The following is an 11600-nucleotide window of genomic DNA, read 5'->3' on the forward strand; positions in this document are numbered from 1 at the left end:
GGACAGTTTCGCCAACACCTCCGTTGGCGAGGATGAGTGGCCTCCAAGGACCAGGCGTCCGGCAAGATCGTAAGTATCCGGATCCTTGATATGCAATTTCTTTCGTGCCGCGTAGTGTCCTTCTAACGCCGCATTCTGTCCGTAGTCCGGCCGATGATGATCTCCCCGCTTCATCAAGCGGGTCATTGGCCCCATCGGATGTGGATTCACTTCCGACCGCCACTACCCCCCGTGGCGAAGACGCCGAGGTGGGATCCCAGAGAGGGACCCGTCGGGAGGAGGCTCCGGAGGCGTCGTCAGGCTGCCTCCCGGACTTTGTGTCGGACTCTACATCAGAACCCGCAATGGTTCCAGAGTCCGGCGAGCGGCCCCTTCGAAGGAAGGGCAAGACCGTGACACCGGCGACCTCCGTCCAACCGGAGGCGCCGAATAACTTGTTGGAGGCGCTTAAAGGCGCTTCCATCGAGGAAGAACACCGCACTATCATGAGTGCGGTGATTCGAAAGGTTCAGCTCGCTAAGAGCGGGCTGACCGAAGCCTGCAGCAGCCTTTTAACAGGCTTTGAGGTAAGAAGTTAAAGTTATGTAATGTAATACCGCATAGACAGTAGCCCCTGATGCTCAGTTCGGTGTTCGGAAAGAAAAAGACGGACTGAGGATCTAACAAGATATACGCAGGGTTGCCTAAAATATGTCAATATGGGTTTGCAGGCTGCGCTGCTGACCTCTGCCGCACTAACGACGGAGGTCGATGTGCTAAAGAAGGATCTCGAGCGGTCCGAGCAAGAGCTCGGCCATGCCAAGAGGCAGCTCGAGGAAAAAGAAGGTGAGTAACACCACTTTGAATAATTACCTTACAGAAAAGGGTTTTGGTTGCGATAAAGTTAATAAGGATAGTACGGGTATTGCAGGGGCCACTAACGAGGTGGCAGCCCTGAAGGAGGCTGTTTCCGCGGCTGAACGTAGTGCGGCCGCGGAACGGGTGGAGCGAGAAAAGCAGGAGGCACGGGTGGCGGAAGTTCGGCAAGAGCTCCAGGCTCTCATGGAGAAACATGAGAGTTTGGAGCGTGACTCCAAGACTCGAGAGTCCGAGCTTGCCTCGGCTCTCGAAAGTGCCAAGTCCGCCAAGGCCGAGGCCCATAAGGCCCTTCAGGAGGTTGAAGATATAAAGAAGATAGCGGCGGGTAAGGCATTTTTCATGCAAAGCAGGCATGTTAATGTGAACTACCTGACACTTACCCGCATTCGGAGCTCTCCAGGGGCGTTTGCAGATCTGCTGCGTAGTGCGTCTGATGCCGCCGCATTCTATCGTGGCGAGGAGGGGAGCTCGACAGAGAAGGTCTTCTGGTCTCAGTACGCTGAGGCCGGCCATCCGATGCCCCCAAGCGACCAGCTGAAGCAGCTGGTCGAACTCCACAAGGTAGCTGAGGAGGCCATGAAGGGCCTTATAGTCCGGCTGTGGCCTGAACAGGTCATGCCTGGGAGCTACTTTGGCCTCGTGCGGCGGCTAGTGGATGCATGCCCCTGGGTGGATATTATCAAGCGTTCCGCCTGTATTGAAGGTGCTCGCCGGGCCCTCGCCCGCACAAAGGTGCATTGGGGCAGATTGGATGCGGAGAAGCTTCTCACGGACCCACTGCCACCGGGCAAGGAGTATCGCACGCCCGAAATGTATTATAAAACTGTCCTGAAGGGAGCCCGCGATATTGCGGATGAGTGCCCCAGAAATGTAATCTTTGAGTAAACTCGTTATGTCTTATCCTGTGCGCTGAAACTTTGTTCATGTGCGCGTTAAGCAACTCTTGTTGAACTTAAAATATTACCTTCTGTGCGACCGTTTATAAAATCTGAGAGATGGCAAGTCGTTGGCTTCAGCCCCCAAGCCACGAGTGCTGGGGTGTTCGGGATAAACTTGAGCGCTCTTGTTCCCATTATTGGGTCCATCTAGGGAGGCGCTCAACACAACGAACAAGGCAACCGGACTTATAGTGCTTGAACACTCTCACTTAGCCATAGAATTCTATAATTTTAAATTTCGGCGAAGCCCCTGGTATTCGGAAGACCGAATCCGGGGCGCTATCCACGCCTTCGTCGGACATTGTCCGGAACTTCGCTCGAAGCGGCGTGAGTCTTTAAGGACCCGAAAAAACCTCTCGAACAGCGACCAGTCTCTCGCCTTATCATGCCAGTCAGTTTTAGCTTTCTCCACTGAGGCGCTCGCCCGGCTCATCCGGGGCGCAATCGCAGTGGTTCTCCCAGTTCCACCTTAGCCGACAGAACGGAACGTAAGACACCAAAACGTGGGAGCCGGGCAAACCCAACTATTGACCCAAGACATGATTCGGAGCCGATTCATATAATGCTATAAGTTCGGAGTGCCGCACTTATGAAAGTGTTCGGACTTTATCACACCATAATTTGGGGAACGGAAGCCCCTAGCGTATTTGGCCGTACCAAAATATACGGGCGCGAGATGTCATATAATGAGCATATATATATATATAAAAGATAATGCAACTGCAATGAAAAAGGTGCTGCATTATTTATGAAAGAAAGTTTGCTATAAGAGCGGACTGATACAAATAGTGCGGTAAGCAAGGGATTTGGACTAAGTAAACATGTCCCCCTCCAGGGGTGAGCTGTGGACTTGGTGTATATAATCGAATTTAATGCTCGTAATTGAGACCACCTGATTGTTCGTCGCAGCTTTCTTTAGCCCCTGGCTGTTGCATCATGAGTTCGGCAGGTTCATCGCCGGACAGGGCCTCTGGTTAACGGAGTCCTGTGTACATAAAGAAAAAAAATAATAAAAAAAGAAAAAAGGGGGGCACACTTGCAAGCCCCCGGTGTGGTCGAACCGCACTCTGGGTTCGTTACGATCGTGCCCCCTCCCCCGTGCCCATGGTATCTCCAAGGCGTAATGATGTACGCGGAGTGTTATTCTTGCGATCATGCGCGGGCGAGGGTTGGGGCCGCATTGCCACGCGTGCTTTGATCGTGCCAGGTGGTCTTGGTTGTTATTGCTTCGGGCGCATTTTGCTGTATCCGGCCGTTTAACGGCCGGACTCGAGAATTGCCTTAAGAGGCTGCTCTGCCCTTCTGCCGCGAGAGCCGCTGTATGTTCCTCCGTTCGGAGGGAGCGTTCCGTATTCCCGTTGACCGTGATGACTCCAGGAGGGCCTGGCATTTTGAGCTTGAGGTATGCATAGTGCGGCACCGCGTTGAATTTTGCAAACGCGGTCCGTCCGAGCAAAGCGTGATAGCCGCTGCGAAACGGGACTATGTCGAAGATTAACTCCTCGCTCCGGAAATTATCCGGGGATCCGAAGACCACTTCCAGTGTTACGGAGCCTGTGCAATTGGCTTCCATACCTGGTATGACACCTTTAAAGGTCGTCTTTGTAGGTTTAATCCTTGAGGGGTCTATGCCCATTTTGCGCACTGTATCCTGATAAAGCAGGTTTAGGCTGCTACCGCCGTCCATCAGGACTCTGGTGAGGTGAAATCCATCAACGATTGGGTCTAAAACCAATGCGGCGAATTCGCCATGGCGTATGCTGGTCGGGTGGTCTCTTCGATCGAAAGTGATCGGACAAGAGGACCATGGATTGAACTTCGGGGCGACCGGCTCCATCGCATAGACGTCCCTTAGCGCGCGTTTCATCTCCCTCTTGGGTATATGGGTCGCGTAGATCATGTTCACCGTCCGCACTTGTGGGGGAAAACCCTTCTGTCCTCTATTGTTCGGCGGTTGGGTCTCTTCTTCGTCGTCGCTGTTTAGCCCCTTGTCATTGTTCTCGGCAATTAACTTGCCCGCTTGCTTGAACACCCAGCAATCTCTGTTAGTGTGATTGGCTGGTTTTTCAGGGGTGCCGTGTATCTGGCATAAGCGATCGAGTATTCGGTCCAAATTGGACGGACCCGGAGTGGTTCTTTTGAATGGCTTCTTCCACTGACCGGGTTTAGAGCCTCGGAATCCGGCATTGACTGCCGTATCCTCCTTATCATCACCGTTAATGCGGCGTTTGTTTTTGTTTTGGCGTGACCTGCCGTTGTTGTCCTTAGTATCCGGACTGCCAGAATTTTTGCGGAGGTTGTTGCTGCGGGCTAGCCAGCTGTCCTCTCCCGCACAGAAGCGGGTCATTAATGATGTGAGGGCTGCCATAGATTTCGGCTTTTCCTGTCCTAGGTGTCGGGCTAGCCATTCGTCCCAGATGTTATGTTTGAAGGCTGCAAGGGCCTCTGCATCCGGACAATCGACGATTTGGTTTTTCTTTGTCAAGAACCGTGTCTAGAATTGTCTGGCCGATTCATCTGGCTGCTGAATAATGTGGCTTAGGTCATCGGTGTCTGGTGGTCGCACGTACGTGCCCTGGAAGTTGTCGAGGAATGCGGCTTCCAGGTCTTCCCAGCACCCAATTGACTCTGCGGGCAAGCTATTTAGCCAATGCCGAGCTGGTCCTTTAAGCTTGAGTGGGAGATACTTGATGGCATGGAGATCGTCGCCGCGGGCCATATGGATGTGGAGAAGATAATCTTCGATCCACACCGCGGGGTCTGTTGTGCCATCGTAGGATTCGATGTTTACGGGTTTAAACCCTTCAGGGATTTGATGATCCATTACTTCGTCCGTGAAGCATAGCGGGTGTGCGGCGCCTCTGTATTGAGTAATATCACGACGCAGCTCGAGAGAGCGCTGTCTGCTGTGTTCGGCCCGGCCGGGGTTATTGTATCCGGCGTGACGGTATTCGTCATGGGTCGTGGGGCGCCCACGTGATCCGTAAATGGATCTGGATTGCCTTGCTTTGTCCTCCAGTAAGTCTCGCAAGTCCGGCGCGTTCCCTCTTGGCTTCGTACTTTTGGAGCGATGCCGGGGTACGGTCTTGGCTGGGGGCCTGGATGCCTCTCTATCACGACCACGGGGTGGTCGGTCAGCCATATCGTGCGCTGGTGATTGAGGTATGTATGCTTCCTCCTCTAATCGGGGGAGCAGCTTGCGTCTTGGATAACTTTTGGAGGGACGTTCGAGTTTATACTCTTCGGCCGCGAGGACCTCGGTCCATCGATCGGCCAGCAGGTCCTGATCAGCTTGAAGCTGTTGCTGCTTTTTCTTTAGGCTATTTGCCGTGGCGATAAGCCTGCGTTTGAAACGCTCTTGTTCGACGGGATCCTCAGGTACGACGAATTCGTCATCGTTGAGGCTTGCTTCGTCTTCGGAGGGAGGCATGTAGTTATGATCCTCGACCTCTTCGTCTGCCGCCCCCTCGTGAGGGCTTGCTTCTGCATTCTCCTGCGCTGAATCTTGCTGGAGGGGGTTGTCTTCGGCACTCTCTGGGGTATTATTATCTCCTGTGCCGGAATCTCCATTCTTGCTGTGGCGGGATTTAGAGCGGCGCCGCTGACGCCGGCGTTTGGGCTGCTTCTTTAAAGGATCCGCCTCCGCTGCTTCTTCGCCGTCCCCATCTTTTGGGGTGTCCACCATATATATGTCGTATGACGAGGTGGTCTTCCAGTGCCCTGTAGGCGCTGGTTCATGTTCGTCTCCGGCATCGTCGTCCATAGCGTCGATGTCGTCGGAGTCGTAGTCTAGCATGTCGGTGAGATCGTCGACAGTGGCTACAAAGTGGGTGGTGGGTGGGCTCTGAATTTTTTCGTCGTCCGTACCCCAACCATCCTGGTCGTAGTCCGGCCAGGGCTCTCCCGATAGCGAGAGATGCTTTAGCGAATTTAGGATGTCGCCGAAAGGCGAGTGTTGGAAGATGTCCGCGGCGGCGAATTCCATAACCGGCGCCCAATCCGAATCGATTGGTAGGGGCGCGGGAGGTTCGGAGTCCGGCACCTCGGAATCACGAGCTCCGCGGGGGACAAGATCGATGTTCGGCTCCATCGCCGTGGAAGTTGAAGCCCCTGAGGCGGCGTCTATCCACCGATCCTCGATCTGGGCGATCGGCTCCGGACTGATGGCCGAAGCGGATTCATGGGCGGCCACCAAGGCACTGTTCGGCGGCAGAGCTAGATCGTGCCCATCGTCACAGTGCGGCGCGCTCGGCTGTAGCTCGAGTCCGTCGAAGATCAAGTCTCCGCGGACATCGGCCGTGAAGTTTAGGCTTCCGAATCTGACCTGACGGCCAGGGGCGTAGCTTTCGATCTGCTCCAGATGGCCAAGCGAATTAGCCCGCAGTGCGAAGCCGCCGAATACGAAGATCTGTCTGGGGAGAAAAGTCTCACCCTGTACAGCGTTATCGGTTGAAGACGCCATCGGGCCTATCGGTGACGGCACAGAGGAACTCTCAATGAAAGCACCAATGTCGGTGTCAAAACCGGCGGATCTCGGGTAGGGGGTCCCGAACTGTGCGTCTAGGCGGATGGTAACAGGAGACGAGGGACGCGATGTTTTTACCCAGGTTCGGGCCCTCTCGATGGAGGTAAAACCCTACGTCCTGCTTGATTAATATTGATGATATGGGTAGTACAAGAGTGGATCTACCACGAGATCAAGGAGGCTAAACCCTAGAAGCTAGCCTATGGTATGATTGTTGTAATGTATGTTGTCCTACGGACTAAAGCCCTCCGGTTTATATAGACACCGGAGGAGGCTAGGGTTACACAGAGTCGGTTACAATGGTAGGAAATCTACATATCCGTATTGCCAAGCTTGCCTTCCACGCCAAGGAAAGTCCCATCCGGACACGGGACAGAGTCTTCAATCTTGTATCTTCGTAGTCTTGGAGTCCGGCGGATGATGATAGTCCGGTTGTCCGGACACCCCCTAGTCCAGGACTCCCTCACTCCCCTTCCGCTCGGTTTTCGCCGTAGTGAGACATTTCTTGCTGGAGCCCTCTCCTTTAAAACGGGATGATGCCCACGTCACCTTCGCCATCGCGGTCTCTCTCCTTCACATCATACTTCCCCACGGAGGGATTGCATTTAGACGTCGAAAAAAATCGATGGTGAGGGAGTCATGGAGGAGGGGTAGAGAACGAACCGGTGAAAGCCAAAAAAACTGCGTACAATGTTCGCTCCGCCTGGGTCATAGAGGAGTCCCCCTGGTAGAGGAGTTTTGGGAGAAGAGGACGGCGACGTGAGGACACGTCGGGAGGATCGCAAGGAAGGCACGCTGGTAGAGGAGATCAGGGAGAAGAGGACGGCAGCGCGAGGACGTCGGGATTATCGCGAGGAGGGCAGGCGATGGGAGGATTGCGTTCACATACACGTTAATGGGCCAGCCCAATGCTGTGATGTGATGATGTCAAAGGTGGGCGAAAGATAGGAGTGGTGGGATGAGGTGGAGTGAGGCGAGACTACCAACTAAGACATTAGTAGTAGAGATTACTGAGAGTTTGTATAACATACATAATCCTTATGGAAAATGTTAGGCTGAATCTTTGAGTAAGTGAACTTGTAAACTCCATTGTAGACCATGCATACACATTATTCTCCAGAAGAACTGGTGCATATTATTTGAAGGAGCTTGATATCCCATAGACCATAGTCCTCGTGTAGTCTTGCATTGAAAGATATAGGTATGTAAGACAGTTAGCTTGGAATGAAATAGATAATTAAATGGAAAAGAGAAGAACTGAAACGAGGTAGAACTTCCAGTAGGGTCACATTTCATTACTCAGACTAACCAAAAGTTTCAGAACCGAGTTCTTGGAGCTCTTTGTCTTTGAGGTCATCATTCTTTATAATCTAAAACGTGAACATTTGGTTGGTAAAGAACATTACGTGTTAAATATGACATGTTATAGCAAGCCTAATATCAGGACCACCTCTCATGGGCACAATCAACTCCCTAAAGCCTATTTTTTTTATCAGATGCATAATGCACATCACTTACTGAGGAAGATTTTAGCCTCTTCAACATAACAATCGGCATCCCTTGTCAAAGCTCACACCAAAATAACTGCACGTGTAATCATTCTACTCACATTAATAGTCCCACCTTGCCCCTTCATACTAAATCCTAGCAACTTATATACATTTGATGTTTCCGGAATCAACAAGCCAACAAAAGCAGCGAGGGGTCAGATATGATAAGGAAAGATGCCATGCATCACATTCGGTACCCGGGAGGATCAAAGAGGGAGAGGGGATTGAAATTAAAAAAGCAGCATGGGTGCCCAGCTGACGGATTGGATTTCCGGAAGGAAGGGTTCGCTTTCACCCGACGATAAATTACCCAACGTGTTAGCTCTCAAAAGAGAAAATCAGCCCACGTGCACCAAATATCTCCAAGACTTATTATTTTTAGGGAATCTCCGAGACGTGTTAGCGTGCACAGATATGTTCATTCTCTTACAGAATTTGATGCTACATTTTTTATTTGTCCCTCACGAACTCATAGTATCCACGAGGAGGCGAAACTAAAAAGAAAACAAACGTCATACATATATGGATAAGGATTAGACAATGTTGGACTAACATATATACATAATACATTAGTTAGAGAACACCCGGCAAAAACATATATGCTTGCACGTCCAATAAAGCCAGAAAAGAGGAAATTACGTCTAGCCAGTCTAGCTGTGAATTGAGGTGCAACAGACTAAGCAAAACAAAAAGTTAGAATATCTATACGACGGGACATCACGGTTACCGCACCATGCATGCCTGGACGTTCGACAAAGTATACCAAATTTTTACTTTTTAACGTCGGCACTCAGAAGAAGCACTATGTGTATGATATTTTTATTAGTATTATGGTAATCTAAAAGATAAGTTTACTAGGATTCGTGTCCCAAGTTTCGAACTAGAGCCCCAAGGAATCCTATTGGTAATCGATTCATCATTTTTGTTATCATCAAACTTGTCCTCTATCTGTCCAGCCTGACTAATGGTAATTGACATTTGCTTTGCAGCGAAGCATGTCAACCTTTTTTCTCCCGTTGTAACGCATGGGCATGTTTGCTAGTGTAATTGTCATACGGAATGTAAATGTAACATCAAGGAAGAAGCATGGGTCATCAGAGAGCGAGTCGCAATCAGGCTCTGATGTGGCATCAGAGGATAGTGATGATTCACACAGAAAATCCAGCAAGAGGAATCATCATAAGCGCTCAAGCTCGAAGAAAAAAGGGGATAAGAAAACCACTGTTGAGTCTGAAGATGAGTACACCAAGGATGGAATGTCTAATGGGCAGCAAGATGGAGATCAAGGAAACTGGAATGCGTTCCAGAATTTCTTGCTCAGAGATGAAGAGAAGACAAGAGATCATAATGACGCGGATATGTTCGCCAGTGAAAGAGAGGCACCACCTAGGAGGAAAGAGACCACAAGAAGTATTGATGATCCTATTCTTTTATCAGAGCGAGGTTCTGCCGATGTCAATGAGCGGCATGCGATGTCTTTCAGTTCAGCCAACGGGAGACTTAGGGCCAGGCAGATGATGTCTGGTGATGAACTTATGATGTCTACGGAAGGCCGGAGCTTTGTGGATGGAGACATGAAGGAGATAGAAGCTGGAGGTAGAGGATACAGAAGAGGGGCAAATGATGACTTCATGGTTTATGGACAGGACAACTCAATGGACAGGAGGAGCTCCTTGGACCCCCTTGCCGAGGCGCATTACAAGAGACCCACTCCTCTAGAGGAAAAGAAGAATGTGCACAGTATGGGCGATGAGTCCTTCATGATACCTGTTACCTCCAACTCACAGGATAATCTTGGAGCAGCCGGCCGTACTGCCATTGACATAGATGCCGAGCTTGGCTCAAGTGTTCAGAAAACATCAGATGCTAAGGCTGGAGCTGAACTTTTCTATGAGCCAGATGAGTTGATTCCAGAGCGTGGATTTGAAGATGTTTCATTTGGATATGACCCATCAATGGACTATGACAGCCACATGCAGATTCAGCATGATGTCAGCATTGAAGATGCAAATGCAGAGGATTTATCCGTTTGTGTTGAGGCTGAAGAAAAGATGCCGGGGAAAGATAAGAAGCTTAGAGGTTCACAGGAGGGCGTGGATAAAAGAAGGAAGGATGCCTCAGCAAGGAGATTGTCAGCGCACAAAGGACCACTAACTGATGCACAGAAACGTGCGCAAAACCTACGGGCATACAAAGCGAGCCTTCAAAAGGAAAAGAAGGAGCTGGTATTGATGTTTTACTTTTATATATTAAACAGTTTATTCTTTTCTTCTGCCCCACATGACTTAATTTACTCTTTTTTTTATCATCCTCATCGCATATTTTTAAATGACCAAATTGAATCTATATACAACAGAGTGGTATAGTATTATCTATCTCCTTTTGGTGTGGCAAAATTAAATTAATACCCCCACCATTCTCACATGTAACAAATGCCATTTTGCATCATTGTTTCCTAACCCTGTTAACCGTATATTTTTACTATGTGTCTCTAGAGTAGAGTAGAACACCACACAACCTAAAAGCAAATAATAGGGCAAAAAATGTGGTGGAGAATGTCATTTGTTTTCATCGGCAGAATTGCAGTTTTCAGCAGGAAACATTTGCTCAAACCGCTGATGATTTTTTGTTGTTGTAAATAAATAATTTCAGGAAGCGGAGCAGATGAAACGTCTGGAAAGGCTTAAGCAAGAGAGGGAAAAGAGGATTGCTGCCAGAAGCGGCGCATCGAATCCCCAGAAAACAGCAGCCAAAGCAAGCACAGTGAGCAAGTCAGCCTCATCTTTAGCTGAGATGAAAAAGGAGAGAAGTGGCAGCGGCACAACCGAATCCTTGATCGAGCGATTGAAAAAGCTTGCTCAACCTAAAACCAATGCTTCAACTTTGAACCCCAAGTCAGCGACCGCGGACCACCCACGGAGAAGAAGCTTGCCGCAATAAGGTCCCTGTGCTTTGGGGAGTATTTATGTAGTTTTTTGACTGATGAGGGCAACAATTCAGTTTTTATTGATTAAATTTTTTGGTCTGTTGATTTCTAGTACATAATCTACACATTGTTGTATTACAACGGAGTTGTTTGTAAGCAGTTTGTTTGTATAATCTGTCCTTTACTGCATTGCATTACAATCTACTCCCTCCGTTCCTAAATAATTGTCTTTCTAGAGATTTCAACAAGTGACTACATACGGAGCAAAATGAGTGAATCTACACTCTAAAACATGTCTACATACATTCGTATGTTGTAATCCATTTGAAATGGCTAGAAAGACAATTATTTGGGAACGGAGGGAGTACACATTGACTCTAGTATATACTTGTGGATTGGACATATTGATCTGAAAAGCTGTGTACTAGTTCTGGTGTATATATGATTGTATATATACGCCGAGGAATGACTTGCATGAATATCTGTGGATCAGCTGAATTGATTTATGGATAGTCTCTGTTTTTTCTCTTTAAATTCCCATAGCGTTGATACCTCCTTTTTTCGGGGAAAATGAGTTTTTATTCAACAAGAGAATCCAATCACTGCGGGTGAACTGGTTCTTCCATAGCTTTAGCTCTTCAAAGACCAAATTTTGGTTTAATTGCTGCAAATTTGCAGCATCTCTTAGCGGCTGCCACAAAACCACATGGATGCACCTGCTAGGAAACTGGATCACGTCGCCGCGACCCTCCGCATCGCGATGCCCTTGCCCGTCAAATCCGGCCCGCATTGGATCCACGCGT

The 11600-nt window shown here is 49.4% G+C and overlaps 1 protein-coding gene across 1 annotated transcript; it reads left to right on the forward strand.

The window, feature by feature from the left end:
- Positions 1-8896: 8896 nt before the first annotated feature.
- On the forward strand, positions 8897-10811 carry LOC119310770 (COP1-interacting protein 7-like). Its single transcript, XM_037586400.1, has 2 exons — positions 8897-10096; positions 10524-10811. The coding sequence occupies exons 1-2, from the start codon at positions 8897-8899 to the stop codon at positions 10809-10811; spliced, it is 1488 nt and encodes a 495-aa protein (XP_037442297.1).
- Positions 10812-11600: the final 789 nt, after the last annotated feature.

This window comes from Triticum dicoccoides, chromosome 5B (assembly GCF_002162155.2).
Source record: "Triticum dicoccoides isolate Atlit2015 ecotype Zavitan chromosome 5B, WEW_v2.0, whole genome shotgun sequence".
In the NCBI taxonomy this organism is placed as follows: Eukaryota; Viridiplantae; Streptophyta; class Magnoliopsida; order Poales; family Poaceae; genus Triticum; species Triticum dicoccoides.